This window comes from Athene cunicularia (assembly GCF_003259725.1).
Source record: "Athene cunicularia isolate RWA chromosome 3 unlocalized genomic scaffold, athCun1 chr3_part1, whole genome shotgun sequence".
NCBI lineage: Eukaryota > Metazoa > Chordata > Aves > Strigiformes > Strigidae > Athene > Athene cunicularia.
The window spans coordinates 38,120,616-38,137,595 of NW_020799097.1; the positions used below are offsets into that span (position 1 = coordinate 38,120,616).

The 16,980-nt window shown below is 36.1% G+C and overlaps 1 protein-coding gene across 1 annotated transcript in view; it reads left to right on the top strand.

Annotated features, from left to right (window-relative positions):
• The window catches only part of LOC113478192 (cytochrome b5 reductase 4), a 37,212-nt gene extending 23,097 nt beyond the window's left edge, over window positions 1-14,115 (top strand). The window contains exons 10-15 of the mRNA XM_026845143.1: window positions 4,025-4,165; window positions 5,328-5,480; window positions 6,118-6,268; window positions 11,014-11,100; window positions 12,483-12,647; window positions 13,496-14,115. Coding sequence (XP_026700944.1) covers window positions 4,025-4,165; window positions 5,328-5,480; window positions 6,118-6,268; window positions 11,014-11,100; window positions 12,483-12,647; window positions 13,496-13,550 — 752 coding nt within the window. The 3' untranslated portion in view covers window positions 13,551-14,115. The remainder of the gene's footprint in view (window positions 1-4,024; window positions 4,166-5,327; window positions 5,481-6,117; window positions 6,269-11,013; window positions 11,101-12,482; window positions 12,648-13,495) is intronic.
• Window positions 14,116-16,980: the final 2,865 nt, after the last annotated feature.

The window sequence follows — 16,980 nt, forward strand, 5'->3', positions numbered from 1 at the left end:
ACTCTAAGGTATGTAAGCCAGACTTAGTGCTGTGCCAGTGTGCTATGCAGAACCAGGGAATGTTTAGGAGGTGCTGATTCAGTGGAAACCTTATTTTGGGAAGGAAGGGAGACTATCTAGGAAGAGCATGGTTGACTTTGGATAATAGGAGCTAGTTTGTGAAATCCAGTAATTAACTGAAGCATTGAAGGGTACTACTGATAAATTGACAGTCAGCATTAAGGGTTTGTGGTTGTCTTAACTCCAAGACTGGGCTACTGCCAGGAGTGATAGGCAGCCTTCATCTGTGTGGTCTGATCTCCATCATCTTGACACTAACAGTACTTGAGGCTCCATAATCACGCAACCTGAACAAAATAGGGATTAACTTCCATCTGGCTGGTGGACACTGTTGGGTGGTACATGCATGCTGGGAGTGGAGTAGAACTCCTTTACTAGAGGTGGAGGGGCAGTGAAGGGATGCAGCATTTATGCTTTGAAACTCTGTATCCCAATCAAACAGACTAACTTACGGCTAACAAGTAAGAAGAAATAAGAATTGTCACTGAAATCCTATCATTGAAGAAAAGCAAGAAACATCAATCAAGGAAAAAAATCTTAAAATCCCTTTCTTGACAAGGAAGAACACAGTAGGCAAAAGGATGATACTCTCCAATAGAATGATAACATCTGTGCAGCAGTTTTGTTAGTAAAACTCATTTTGTATGCGTAGAAATCAAGGTGCTGTAGTTCTTGATTCCAACGGAGGAGAAAGTTCAGTTTAGAGAGTGGCATCTCTAGCCTGTGATTGTACCGAGTTTACATGACAAGGTTTGGGTAGTGGAGAGACTGCAGGAGTAGCTTCTCAGAGATGAGGTCAGGAGCTGTGATGCTGACACGATGTCTGCAGAAAGTTTGATCAAACCTGACCTCGTCACTAATTACTTTCTCTACTTTGAAAATTAGGACTTGCTGCTGGGCGTTTGCATCATGCTGTGAAATTGAGAGAACATTGCCTTTTGCTTATGTATAGAGGCAAATTGTATGTCTTTGGCATCTGACAGTTAACTTGGCTTGGCTGAAAGCAACTGCTCTCCTTCAGTTTGCTCCTAGAGGCTCGTGTTCTCTTGTTGAAAGGCTTTTCTGCATTGTCAGCTATTTTTGTTTGTGGCTCTAGATTTCATTGGAACCACTGAAAATGAACTCAGTTAATATAGCAAAGAGGACAACCTAAACTAGGAGTTCGCTTAGCCTTAGAAAGGTCTCTGTTTTCTAAAATTGGATTAAGTGAATTGGGACAAAAGTTCTGTATAGCAAATTAAAAAGAAAAAGGGGGAGGTAAAGCTTAGTTTGTTACATGTGGAAAAGTTTGGAATTTGTCAGGTTGAAAGGTTAGAAAATTGTTACATGTGGAAACAATGAATCAGGTGTTGAATCAGTTTTGTAACTTCTCTCTTCAGTTCCAGATATCTGGAGGAGTATTTGCAATCTTAGCATATATTGTTTTTCAAAAGACTGGTAGAAAAACAGATTACAACAAACTTTTATAAAATTCCTTTCATATAGCTGGAGAGCTGCTGCTGTTTTGCTTCAAGATTGACATGAAATGGAATTATTGCATTTTTTTTTCAGGGCTGTAGACATTCTTTTGGTATATCTGAAATGTTTGCTCATTCAAAATAAGCAGTTTGTGGGATGTTAGGTGAAAGACGTGAGAAAATACTAAGGAAGATTTATTCCATGTCAGAGGCCTTACATCATGTCTCTGCAGGCATCTATAGTGGATAATTCACTAGGAGGTATTTGAATAATTTAAGAAAACAAGTGTATTGAGAAAAATGCCATGACCACCTGCTGTGGCAATGGTGGTGTGTAATGAATTTGATGCTCATTTAGTGCATGCACAAAGTGCATGTGCTGCTGAGATTTAGTAACCTGAATATTTCCAGGCATAACTACGTGTATTTGGATGCTTGACTGTTCTAGCAGAGTTTATGTATACCTTTGGAAAAAAAGCCAATTCAAAAAGCATGGCTGAGTTGAAACATCTTGTTTAATCTCTTAATTTTTAAGCATTTTCTGGGTAAATATTGTTTCTTTGAAAGCTTTTCTCTGTTTAAAATTCTTTTCTTTCTGTTGTGGTTGAATTGACAGCCTATAATCCTGTACTTATTGAAATGGGGAGTGTCAATAGTAGTGGCTGTTCCTTCAGGCAGCAATTGTAGAGCAGCACTGTTGCAGAGCACTATGAAACAAGTCTCCAACTGTCTTGAGCTCTTTGGCTGGGTTTTTAATCCAGAATATTTGGGAACAGCAGAATGTTTGGGGTAATAATGCTGCAATAAGGTAACTGCAGTGCAGATAAGTTACTTGGAAAATTCGTTAGATGAAACTACTGAAATACTCAAAGCATTCTTTAAATTACTTTTAGGGAGCACTGTTCAACAATGGCCAGGCTATCTTACTGAGACCCTCTCAAGTCTAGGGTGGGTTTTTTTGTTTATTGGAGAGTTTTTCTGTAGTTTATAGTTGAGGAATACCTTCCTATATTTGGCATTTTTTTCTAAATTAATCTTTGTAAGCATTTTTCTTCCCAGAATGAAAGATACTAAATAGTTGTTTTTAAATCCTTGCCCTTTGTTCTTTGAAGTATTTATTTGCTGCTTTACTCCTACTTGGGCTGTGCAGTCTCTGGCTGTAATGAATTTGTTGTTGTTGTGTTTTCAAATCCTCTCTTAGGCTGTCACGTGATGTAATGATACAGATTATGTAGATGAGGATGGCTGCTTAGTTAAAACGGGTGCAGGTCTGGCCAGCCTTATGCTAAGTGCTTTGCCACAGAGATCATTTCCAGTGTAAGTGATCAGTTATTGCCCCTGTTGTAGCAGAGACAGAGTAAATGGCTTATCTAGCTGTGAGCCTATTGCGGGTATAGGGAAAACATTACTTTAAGCTTCTATAAGATACTGGTGAAACTGTTATAGTTTATTTCCCCTTTGTCCCTGAAAAAAGGTACATATTCCAGGGTGTTTCTTTCCTTTTCCTCACTGCCTTTTTCTTTTTTTTTCCTTTTTAAATCCCCATCACTAATAGGAATGTACAAGGTTGAGGTTTTTTAATAGTTATTCTGATTAGCAGTGTTCTTTCCCTGATTTCTCTCTCAGTTTCTTGAAAATTTTTGGTGGAGATGCAGACCTTGCATAGTGATAGTTCTTTTTTTTTTTTAATGCTATATTTTTTTCAGTTTTACCCAGAGTTTAGTTGATGTACAGGTTGAAAAGCACTGTATTTGAAACCCATGTGCTCGCATCCAAAACAGCTGTATCAACAAAAATTTGTGCCATACATATGACCTTGTAGTTGATTTAAGTAAGTATGTGAACATATGACTGGAGTTTATAATTTCTAGCTAGCCAAAAGGCACCAATTCATGTCCAAAATACTTATTGGTAATGCTGAAGTGTGTGTTGCCTATGTAGGGACACATGTTGATTTCATTTTATGTCATGTATAAGCATTTAAGTATTGGTATTGTGTACCTGAAAAATCGTGCAAAGCTGTATCAGAAATACAGTGAAAACTGCAGCAGCATGGAGTGGTCAGCCCAATAAATATGCAAGATAGTGGCTGGATTTAGATAGTCTATTACTGAGGACAGTGGTGGTGTGCCTAGCTTACATTTCATTTGCTTCACCCAGACAGTATTTAGCCTGCATATACCTATTCATGCTGTACTTGTACGGTGAATTTAGTGCAGGTACAATGTACTATAGGAGGTTCTTCTTTCTGCTAGTATTTAGTGTTTATCTACTTCTTCCTAGTCAATGCTGATACGATAGATTACAGATTCAGTCTGAGTCTAATATAAGGCTATAAATGGGTTCTTAGCCCAAAATTAGAAAAATAGTTGTAATTATACAAGAAGCATCTGTTTATAGTCTTTTTATAAATGTATATAGTGAAATGCATACCTTTATCTCTTATTAAAAGATGTATAAGAATACAAAGATTGAGACTTAAGTAACAAGTAAAACCATGTTTTTAGGACTGTTCTACAGAAAATGCAAGCTGATTTCTAAGACAGATGTTACCCATGACACCAAGCTCTTGTGCTTGATGTTGCCTAAGAGCACACATCTCCATGTTCCCGCTGGACAACATGTTTACCTCAAACAAATCATTGCAGGTAAGAAAAATTGAGAATGTAGCCATGGATATATTAACATAAATCCCTTTTAATAGTCTTGGGAGAATGCCAAGGCATGGACACTAATTCCCTAGTTGCCATTAGAAAGTTTCTGCTTCCAGGATCACAGTCAGTGCTTAATAATGAAATGACTGGAGTAATACTGATGGAAAGCTAACTATTGAGGTGGCTGACATTTGCTGTTGACCTTCTTTGGCTCTTCTTTCAACTCTCCCTTTAAAACATGCTCTATGCTGAAATAGTGCTGTTCATCTTTGAAGGGGGGAAGTTCATTGTATACGCCTTATGTATGATTAGTCAATTCCTTTTAGTTTGCAGCTTTTTTGGCATGGTAATGTTACAATTTTGGCTTTTTTTCAACTTCTGAAGGTTTTACAACAGTCAGTATAATGCTACTTTACACTACAGTTGCACAATATTAATGATAAGAGGTTGCAAAAGGAAGGCACCTTGAAAACGTTGTTTAAGCGCTATTCAAAATTTTGTAAAAGGCAAACTTAAAATAGGAAGTCAAAGAAATACCGGTTTTATTTTTTTAAGGGTACTTTTTAAAATTTGCATATTAGTTGTTGTGCTGGTCACTGTACTTGTATTTCAGTATTCATGGTAGAGAGATTTCTTAGAATTTTAAAATTATCTTTTAATTGCGAACTGTTTTGTCCTCCTTCTCCCTCCTACCTAATTCTATGCTGGTGTCCAACTATTGCAGTCTTTCTTTCTGTCATTATACAAGAGCTTTTGTGAAATGAACTGGAAGAAAGTACAGTCATGTTGTACTAAAAATCTGCTATTTCAGTTTAGGAAAAAAATCAAGCTGTGGTACTTAAATGCAAATGTTTAGATTTTCATGTTTTTTTGGGGAAGACTCTAGATCTTGCAGTGTTTTGAATTGCTAATTACTGTAGAAATAACATACTGTACAGTGGCCTGAAGATTTTAATTGAAAGTGGAAGTCTACTGTAAAAACTGGTGCAGTGGAAAGTAACATACTTGTGTAAAAGCATGTGATGGTGTTATTTTTTTTATGGGATACGCAGATTATCTGTTTAGTGTTTGTTTATTTGGGTGATTGATTGCAGTAAAATTGCTGGATCTAGAGTATTTTCATATTATTTCAGCTACCTTTTTGTCTTCTGTATAGGGACAGAGGTAGTAAGACCATACACACCTGTATTGCCTTTTTTGCCACTGGATTTGAAAGAACCATCTCGCCATGATGATGCATATATATATTTAATGATTAAAATTTATTCCTGTGGACTGTTCACACAGGCCCTTGACCACATACAAATTGGTAAGCATATATTGGGGGTTTTTGTTCTTGGTTTGGCAGCATTGCTTTAGCTTTTCAGATTCACTGTCTGGATATTGTGATGTTATTGTTTACCTACTTATACATCGGGACATACTTAACTTTTTTTTTAACCCTTAATTTTTATAAACTTTTTATTTAAACCTCCATGATTATCCTCGCTGTAACCATTTGTCCATTACATAAAGCTCTCCTGACTGATCTTCCAAATGTGTTCCTGTTTCACTGTTTAGACTTGCCAATTGTAACACATGTTATAGTTGATCGCTTTGATAGTATATACTCTTAAAACAACTTTTTCTACTTTCAGATAAAGAAAGCTAGGTCTGTTTTATTAGACTTAAGATGTACTTCCTTTTCTGTTTCAGATACAGAGGTAGTTTTTTAACACTTCACAAATATTTGTGTACACATACAGTGTAAAATCCATCAAGACAAGGCATTTTAATTAAATATCTGTTCTTTTAACAAGAATGATCCTCGTGTGAAATGTAGAATACCTTTCTGAAAGGAACTCTAATACTACAAAGATGAAGACAATATGAAAGGCCTTTAAAAAAAAATCATAGCTTGATTAGCTTGTTTTCATCTAATTTACCTTTTTTTTTTTTTAATAAAGGAGACTATATTTCTGTTAGCAGTCCTGAAGGTAACTTCAAGAAGTCACAGCTTCAAACTTCAGAAGATCTCTTTTTATTGGCAGCAGGCACAGGTTTCACACCAATGGTTAAGCTGCTCAGTTGTGCTCTGACTGAAGTCAGTTGCCTCCGGTATGTATGATTTAACCCCAAGCTAGAGCAATTCATAGGATGGATTAAATGTAGTGGGCAAGCCTCAGTTTTAATAAAACAAATAACAAAATGAAGAAAAATGCTTTCATACCATTTTATTTATGACAAAAGCTGTCACGCTTTAGGGAAGAGTCTTGTCAGAGTCTTAGGGAACCTCCACATACTTGGTTATTGGCTACCATCAACAGAATGGACTGATTTGCATTTTGGATTTTAGTTGTACAAATGAGCTCACCAAGTAGAAAGTCTGAGTGGTGGGGTTTTTTTTGTTTGTTTGGGGTTTTCCTTTGTTTAAACTAGTTTTGCATTTGAGTGCCTTTCTTTAGTATTGAAATATTTCAGTTTAGATACTGGTTTTTGGACTGACTTTAACAACTGTTTAGTTATGTCTTCTCTTCAATTTATTATAATACCTAGCATCCTTTTCGTATTGCTTTCACCTGCTCAGCAACAGAATCACATTTTTATCAGATGAATTTTAGTTTTCACAAAAGCGCGACTTATGTAAGCATAGTGTTAAGTATATTCAGATGTATAAAAAGGTGTGCATTGCATATGCATTCTGTACTGCACTTGTAGAATCTACAGGAGGAAGCATTACTTGTTCTTTGTTCAAATGAACAGGTTGTTTTGGTCCCTTATGTCCAGAATCCCAGAACTAGTACTCCTGCATGATGTGATTGTCCATTTAGAACTGTAAGAGTATACAATAGCTCAACTTTAAAAGGAAATGCAGTTACTGTAAGGGCATACTTTGATAGAGGGGATGTGTGCTTGCATTGCTTTGAGCAAAAAGATTCCTCTAGAATCACATCCTGCAGAATTTCTTACTAGATTACATTTTTGTCAGTGTGAACTATTGTAATTTGGGAGAGTATAAAAGTGAAAAATATACCTGAACTGTATTTTCTTTAAAGCTGTTGCAGAGGATAGTTCAATAGACTTGCTACTGTTTTCCTTGTACCTTTGAATTTGGACTCGTGTAATGGAGATTAATTTCTGATACTGAGTTTTATTCAATATAAGCACAGGATGTTTTGGTTCATTATACCTTTATGAAGCAGATTTTGAGATGACACAGAGAGATTAGTTGAACACTAGTCTTCATAGTAAACCTAAAAAGGATGACATGTACTACAGAAGTCTGTTTCTGGAAAAAGTCTAAACCCAGACATTATTCTTGTACTGTTATTGTTCACATATAATCCTATTTTGTGACCAGAGAGACTGTGTGCTGTTTTGCTCTTCCAAAGCATCCTGTATTGTTAGTAACAAATAACAAGTGGCTGGCTGGCTTTGTGAATCCAAAAGATAAATTTATCATCTAACAAAATTCTGGGAAAGAGTGGATTTAGAATTTTTTTTCTTTTTTTCTCCCTGGGGGGAAAAGTAGTGTATCAGGTAAAGGGAGTTGTGATAATATGAAAGCAAAACTAAGGACGACATAGCAGCAGATGCAAATCTTGACATTTTGTCCATAACCAGAATAAACAGGGTAGAAAGCATATATGAAAGACTACTGCACAGATAGTGTTTGTATCTCCTCTGTTCTTGAAAGATGACCAAAGTGGCTTATTTTAACTCTCTTCAGCACAGTTTCTTATGGGAACTCAGTGTTTACTGTGAAAAGTAACAGTTGCTGCAAACTTGGATTGCACATGCTAGAACACAAATTGCAGAAAGTTGAAGGAGCTGAATAATGACCAGCTTGTCACCTGAGGGTGCAGAAGCAGCCTCTGTAGTGCTGGGGGAGTGCTGCTGAACCTTTGGGGCTGCACTTTAAATGCTGGAGAATCCACAGCTTCCCTAGGCATCATCTGCTATGATGTAATGGGCTTGGATCACTGGATTTCCATTCTGTCTAGCTAATTTCTCCCTCTTATCTTTGAAGTCTGTTACTGCCTCCAGTAAATGTGGAAAACAGTTTGTTCTCTTCCTGTCTGCAGTATCCTTTTGTGCACGGAGTCATAATGCTCTTACTTCAAACTTGTTTCTTTTCTTACAGGCCAAATTGTATTTGGCCAAAGTATTGATTTACAAAGAATATTGTTCACTATGCTGTTTTTTTCCTTTTAAAGATGAGGCTTTTGCTCCGTTTTATTGGGGGTGTGTAACTGCAATACGTGAATACATTTCTTAAAGAAGACTGAGGCACAAAGTCACTAAATGCTAGGTAGGGGGCTAACGCTCTTAAGTATAGAATGCTTGTAGTCTGTTCTTGATTCTCCTTGATAGATGTATCTTGGTTTGTCTCCAGCTTTTCATTCCTAAATTACCACTCTGTTCTCATATTCACTTTTAATATAGTGTCTTACTTTTAATGCAGTGTCCCACTTCATCATAATTCTTGTTTTGAAGGTGATTTTCTAACTTTTTCTGCCTCTTCTTCCTCTGTGTTAAAATTATCTATAGGTCCCTTTAACTCCTCTCTCTATACAGCTTTCCATAAGACCTCGTGTACCAGTTTGAGTTTATTAAAATCTACATTCCTTGAAGTAGTTTCCAGTTTTTTAGATTCTCCCTATTTCTTTCCAGAGGGTAGATGAAGTTTCTCATTTGTTATCTAAACTTGTCATAATTTTTTCAACCAGCTTATCTGTACTGGTAACGATCATATATAAATCTGCATCTCTTTGTTTTAGCTGTTTTTTCCCTCATTTCTAGAAAAACTTACCAGTTCATTCCATGTTTTGGGGTTTTCTGTTCTCTTTATAGTGCTGAGTACTGAGCAGTGCTGTAGCAGATACGCTTATCTACACTGGAGAGTATCAGTAAGGGTGTCTCAGCATTATTCTCCAAATAATCAATTTCTACCTTTGTGCCCAATGAACAAAATGCATGGCTTTCCTATGCACTTTTAATTGACTTTTTCCCCACCTGAGGAACACTTGATGCTGTGGTGCGCCATGCCAGCTTTGACAGCACTACATTCTTGAAGTGAGCTTTATTTTCCATGTTTTCAGGGAAGTGAGCCCTGGGAAGCATGTAGGGAATCTAGATTTTCAGCACATGTTAGCTTCTGAAAAAGATGATTTTAGTATTTAAAGATGCAACATAGCTTATTTGGGGCTGTTTTGTTCTATACCAGGCAAGTTTTCCAAATAAGTTACAATTCCAAATTGTAACTTATTTTGAATTGTAATGCATCTGGAACTTCTTTCTTTCAGTAACCCTTCTGATGATATGTATTATGTACAACGGTCATACCTCACTTTTATATTTTGGCAGCAGAAAATGAACGTGTTTCTCATAAGTAGAAGGTGATCTCTTACCTGTGGCATCTGATGTGGCTTTTAAGAGATATTCTGATACCAAACTGCAGAAGGGGAAAAGTTTAGAAGTGAGAAAAATGTTGTATCTTCAGACTGGGAGAATACAGGCTTTTAAATTGCAGTTGAAGAACAGCTGGAGATTATAAACTCTCCCCAGAAGCCCTAGTATATATGATGTGCCTGTGTGAAAGATGTCTCTCTGCAAGATACAGAGGAGGAGGTGACAGGAATTAATAGTTTCAGTGCAGCATCATATCAACATACTGTGTCTAGCGCTAGTCTCTTAAAAGCAAGGTTTGGCTGCATGTAAAAGGGACACTGGGTAGTGGAATGCCATGTTATGGAACAGGAATTGCAGGGCTGTGCAGTGTGCAGGACTAGCAGGCTAGGCTCACAGGCACCCGTGCAGTTCTGCGTGGGTTTGTTTCTTCACCAGGTGTCCCAGTGCTCCAACTTCCCAAAAGTAGGGCACTGAACTTACCGCTTCTGGCACCCCAGCAACATGGTCTCTCTGCTCAGAGCTGTGCCTGAGTAGAAAAAACAACAGTCACTTAAAGCCTTGTGGGGTGCAGTGTAGGAACTGCTTGCGTTTAACAGCACATCATCTGTCTTATATTGGTTGTCCCCAGGGTATTAGTCTGTCATTAGCAATAAAGGAGAAGTTAGGTTTATGTGGCTTCATCAAATGTCAAATTGTGTTTTGTAAAGTCAGCCTTTTTGTGTTTTACCTCCACTGTAGCATAAAAATCTGAAGATCTAATTGCACTGAAATTAATGATAGTTCACATTAAAAAAAAAAAAATGCTCTATCTGGCAAATATAACACTTGTTAAACAGTAGCTTCCCAGGTAAATAGATTTTATAAATCAACAAGTAAAGTAAGAATAGATAACCTGGTACAGAGCTGTAGTTTGCTCTTCAAGTTATGAGTTAATTTTCTCTTACTTCTGTGTGTTTAGATTCCATCTTTATGAAATTAATGTTGATGTAACCTTCTTGAAATTCTAGTTTCATGTGTACAAGCTGATGTAATATTAAAAAGTGTACAGAGTTCATATACCAGCTATTATTTGAAGTAGTAGTGCTCAGACAATATTGAGAAACCACTAGATAAAAGTTGACAAGCTATATTGTAATTTCAGTCAGGTTTTAGTAACTTCAAAAGACTTTATTTTTCTTAGGACAGCAGTTCCTGAACTAGTAGTTGCAACCACAGGCCAGGGTTATAACATTTAGAAGAGAGGTCACAAGTCCAACAGACTTTCAGGTACAGCAAGAAAGAAACTGTGTTTGGTTAGTGGCAAAAAGATTTGAGGATTGCAGAGTTGCACAAAAAAAAAATCCCCAAAATCTAAGTAAAAGGCTGCTGAATAATGCAGTGTGTTCTGATTCTGTAATGTGTTTCAAATACAGAAACAATCTGCAGTTAATTTTTTTTTGTTGTTTTTAAAGGACAGTGAAGCTGATCTTCTTCAACAAAACAGAAGATGACATACTTTGGAGAAACCAGCTAGAGCAGTTGGCTCTTAAAGATGAAAGGTATTTAAAAGTCTTGTAGACACCAACTTGTACCATCCCAGTGTATAGGAGAACAAATCTTGGGGCTTAGACTAACTGCACAGCTTTGGCACAAAGACAGCTGCTGATTTTGGAAACTCATAGCTAAGAATTTAATAACACCTAGGGAGTAGAAGGTGATGTGCTTACACTGATCACAGATGCATAGCAGCATGCTATTTCAGTATGTTCTATAAGTCCCATAGGAAGCCAGGGATTTGATTTGATAGTGTTTAATAGATATTTATTGGAGACAATATATTAGATTAGATGATTGTTAAGACTGTCCAAGATGGTTTTTGAAGGTGAAGAAAATTAGCCTTAGCAATAGAAATTACAGATATGCAAAGAGAAGCACAGGTATGATAGAGACGGGTAGTGTACCGTGAGAGCAACATTCTGAATTTGGAGAAGACTTGAAGTCTCTTTGATGTCACTTAGTTGAGATGTTTATCTAGAAATTCAAAGTTTAAATTCAGCCCACTGCTTTCATTTTTACTTACTGTCTAATTGTTGCATTTTTTTTCTCAGTTACAATGTAACTGCGGATTAAAATGCACTAGTCCGCATGTAATGTCAGCTTGGTTTAGCTATAGTTCTGTCAGGAGGCATATGAATATCAGGTTGCCTTTTAATTTCAGTAGCCTTGCTTATTATCACTAGATAAATTGTCACTGCATAGATTTTACATGATAGAAATACCTTTTGTTTATGCTCACTTAATTCTTACTTGAAATTGTATGAACAAATTAATTTTACTTGTTCCTTCACAACACTGAAGTGAAGAATCAATGTTATTTCATAACCTGATGGTGTCTGGTACATTCAAAGGTTCATAATCTAGATATTGTGCAAATTTATAATAAAATCCCTTTTTTTTTACCCTTTCAATAGAAGCCTCAGATACATGAGTACTTGGGTTTTACTCAATAACTACTCTGATAGTGAGGTTTTTAAAACCATTTATAGTATTTTCTTGTTAATGAAATTCTACTGACGTTTCCACAAACTTGGCTAAGCATTCTTATTTCACTACTTGTGTACTGATCTGAATAATAATATATAAGTGAATAACGGAACAGTAGAATCTCTGCTTTAGTATCTTAATTCGTACCAGCTATTTTCCTTTGTAAGGTGAAATAGATAATTTTTTCTTTAAGATTGAAAGGTTGGGTTAAACAATTACATATGCAATACTGGAGGTGATTTGATTTGATTGGTAGGAACAACTCAATGTCTGTGAGATCTGATACTATGTAGTAGGAGAGCAGAAGAGGAAAGGAATCATAGGAAACACCACTAGCATTTTGTGTGGTGCATTTCTAATCAGAGGCAATGTCGTGAAATATTCTTCTGCTTACCAGGTTTGAGGTTCAATTCATTCTTTCACAACCAACAAAGGACTGGGTGGGTAAACAAGGGAAGATTTCTTTATCTCTTCTCTCTGAGTTTGTGAAAAGAAGCAAAAAAGACTCTGAAGTGTTTATCTGCATCTGTGGTCCAACACCTTTTACAGAACAAGGATTACAGTGAGTATTTTAAATGATGAACTGGAGAACAAGGAATTTGTAAAAATTTGATCACCTAACCATCTAGAGTGTTTCTGACTCGGTAGTCCTTCAAAAACAGCCTTGCATTTTCTGCTTTGCAAGAAAATTTAAAAAAAAAAAATACTGAAAAACCACCTGGAATCATACTTGAGGAGTTTAGTTTGTAGCGAAGTAAATGTCAGCAATTATGTAAATTTCATGAGCTTTAGTAAGTTGTCCAAAGCTTTCTAAGAGCATCTCTTTAACAATAACCTTTTTTTCTCCAAGGTTTTAAATGCTGCTTTTAATAGAAAAGTTGCTATATAGGAAATAAGCTTTCTGTGTTGGTGTTAGAACTGCTTTGAATTTTTATAACTTAATTTGTCGAGCTATCACAAGCACTTCCCAGGTTTTTTGAATGCATTTATTTCTGTACCTAATATTTTCCTTATTTTATAAGCCATATATTTAAAGAAAAAAGGTTCTCTAAATTTCTCTTGCCCAGCCTCAAAATATTGAACCAGTATGGACATCGCTTGCATTTCTGCAGCCCTACTGAAGCCAGGTGCATAGATCTAATGGACGGTGGAATTGGATAATAATTATGCTACTTCTTGAGAAATCTGAGATAATTCAAATGATAGCTGTATTTATTTTTATTTTTTTTAGTATCCTAAAAGATCATGGCCTCCTGGGCATGAATTGTTTTCTAAATGTATTTGCAAAGGTAAACATAATTTTACATGTCTGAATAAAAACAAGATAGTGGTGCTGAATTTGTTTCAGCTGTCTGTGGTGGGTTTTATGTTCCAAATATTAATATTACCATCTTGATTTCTGACTTTCAGATATCTGAAGGATCTTGGATACTCCCAAGAAGAGATATATGCTTTTACTGCATAAACCCATATAAGGATATCAATGTTTGTTTGTATAGTTCAATCTTATTTATTTACCTTCATGAATTTAAATAAGTGAGAAGCAATTTTGTAAGACTTGAAATTTCACTCTTGGTACCAAACTGTTTCTCGGAAGAAATATATCTTTGAAAAAATTTTATACTGTGTTTTATCTTGGTTTTGTAAATATTTTTGCTAATACTGAATTCATCCAGAGTATAATAATTAATTTATTGTAGAGGTAAGCAAAAAAGTATAGTATACATTATACAAGATATTTCATGTTGTTGGTTCATGAGAATTCTTAAGTTTATGACAAGCACTGATTTAGGTTTTGACTTGAAAAAGCTTATTATTTCTTACTGTAAAAAGTCTTAAGAGCAATACTGTCTGGAATTAAATATTGCACTGTAACTCAGGTAACTGGTCATTTTAAAATGTTCTTTTTCATCTGATACCTTTATTTGACTTGCAAGTGATCCAGATATGTTTTTGGCTTTATAAACAGAGAATAAAAGTACCTTTGGTAAAACACAAAATTTACATCAAATAATAAAATAATAATTTTACATTACTTTATGTGGTTTTGTAAATCATTTGTGTTTTCAGTTTATAATGTCATACAGAAAAGTTTGCACAAGCTTAGGACGCAAGCTGAGAACTCAGAACAGAGGCACAAAGTCTTGTTCTCCCACAAAACTAGAAATTCTGTGTGACCTCACTGATACCAGGCATCCCTTGTCATCAGACATTCTGAGGGTAAAAACATGACAGCTTGTGGCCTGCAGATACCAGGATAAGGACCACAAAAGTATCTAAAAATATTTGACAGGTTGCAGTAGTATTAATTGAGGTTATTAGGATCAGTGCGGTTGTTTTACCCAATTATTAAGAGTGTTATCATGAGGCAACAATCTTCTATCTAATAGTAGTTTGGAGAAGAAAGCAGCAAAGCTTCTAAAACCTTGTTCTAGATTTTCTCAGTAATATCTGTTTGCATTGTTTCATCTGCCATCTAGTACTGTTTACATCCTTCTGTTGTGTTCAATGGGTATTTTGTCCTCCAAAGAAGCCAGGCTTGCAGTTGTGGCCTTACTACTTCAGCATTCATTAAAAATGTTTTAATAATACCCTTTAAAAAGGTTAAATTGTTATCTGACGCTGACTGGCTGTGCTAAACTGAGCTGTCAGCTCCTCAGTGTCCTCCTGCTTATTGGACTTGAAGTTAGAAAAGGAGCTGGTTGTTAGTCACTGACCATAGGTCACAAGTTATTTCAGAAGAGACAGTGGTAGTGTCATCATTTTATCATTTAGAAGAATCTAAATGTTTTCAGTTACAATTTTGCAATGCATTATTTATGGCGATTTGTACGACAAAGGTCTGAACAGGTTTCTCTTCTGCTGAGCAGAAACATCAGTGCTGTTCTGGAAAAGCAAAACACTAATGGAATTTTATTATTTTTTCTGTCACAAACACAAGGTTACTCTTGTGATAGTTGCTCTGCATAAGTATACTAGTTCTGTATTACTTAAAACAGAATATTTGACAAGTCTATTTGACCTCATGAAGTTCAACAAGGCCAAGTGCAAGGTCCTGCACATGGGCTGGGGCCATCCTGAGCACACGTACAGTCTGGGTGATGAGTGGATCAAGAACAGCCTTGAGGAGAAGGACTTGGGGGTGTTCTTGATCCATTCATCAAGTTGACAAGAAGCTCAATGTGATCCAGCAATGTGCGCTTGCAGCCCAGAAAGCCAATTGTATCCTGGTCTGCATCAAGGAAGGTGTGGCCAGTCGGTCAGTGGAGGTGATTCTCCCCCTCTACTCCACCTGGAGTGCTGTGTCTGGAAATAAGACTAGAAGTAGAAGATGACATCAGAATATTCTGTTACCTAATTAATCTCAGATAAACACTGTTGAATTGATGTTCTATGCGATCTCCGGATGGTAATTCACCAAGAAACAAACTTCAGTTTTCTGAAAGGAATTTTGAAACATTCATCAGAAAGCACTGGCTTAATTACTGTGTTGTCAGGGTCAAAGAGGGAACTTGAATGAAAAATCATTTATGGGGAAAAAGGTACACCTGCAGTCTCCCAGCTCTTTGTTTGGAACACATTCTTGGATAAACTCTTCATGTAATTTTTTTGTGTTTACAGCTGTAGATACATATTTTGTATAACTAAACCAGTAGCTTGAAGGAGTAGATACTTGAGTACAGTATATTAATAATGTCTGCCCAGAGACTATTCATAAAATATTTGTCTGCACATGAGAAACGTGAAAAATACAATAGTTAATACAGTGTCTATATTGCATTTTGCTGTTGAAGACATACAGATTGAAATCCCAATTACACATTGTAATCCATTAGTAAGACAGCTTTATACTAGCTGCTGCATGCTGCTGATGGTGGAAAGGGATGGTAAACTGTAACAATTATTTGCCAGTTGTATTTTTAAAAACTCAGCTTCTTGGGTTTTGTTGCCTTTAGTAAATGTGAAGAAGACAATTACTTATGGGAAGATCCAATTTGCAAATATATCAGTTCTAGTTCTGAAATTCTTACGTGTTCAAAGATTGATTAAAACAAGGTCAGAGGACCCAATGTGAAGTTGCGTAGCTGATCGTTTCTCTGCTGCTGCTCAAGGAGATGTTTGTATGTTCATTAAGAGAGAATTGCTTATAGAAAAGCATCCTTAATAAAACCAGCCCGTAAATATAAGGAATTTGAAGAATGCAATCATGCAGTAGGTTTTCATTAACCAAAAAAAAACCCCCAAACATTTAAAGTTTTTTTATACAGTGTTTACTATTTCATTGCATCAGTTGTTCTTAGACTTCTGAAGGAGATTCATTACATAGTAAGGTGGAAAAACTTGCTCTATTGTCTCCTCCCATGCATTTTTTTTTTCTGAATTAGAATGATTTTTTGAGGAAGCCACAGAAACCTCCATGTATGTGTATCTTTTATTATACTAACCCTTAGCTGCTTTTCTAGAAAGATTCCTGCATTACAAAACTGCAACACCCACCTTACTTTAAAAGACAGTCATAAACTTTACGCGTCAGACATCAGTGGCTCATGCTACATGCAGTTGAAATAAATAATTTCTTCTTCTCCTTTGCCAGAAGGTATATTGTCAGTATACTGGAAATCCATCTTCTGACTTTTACATCAGACTGCTGCATCCTGATTTTGAAGTTTTAAAAACCAACTGACCAAAACCAAACTAAAACTCACCACACAGATTTGTGGAAGTTACACCACAAAATCTTCACATTAAACCACAATTTGAGAATTTTCAGAAACTATTTTCTATGAGCTCACTATCTCACAAAATGCTGTTGTAGAAGACTGGTGCGTTTCCCCTCTCTCATTCTCTTGTGGATAGGTCTGTAATGTGGCTCTTCAAGCTGCATGTTTTGGAAA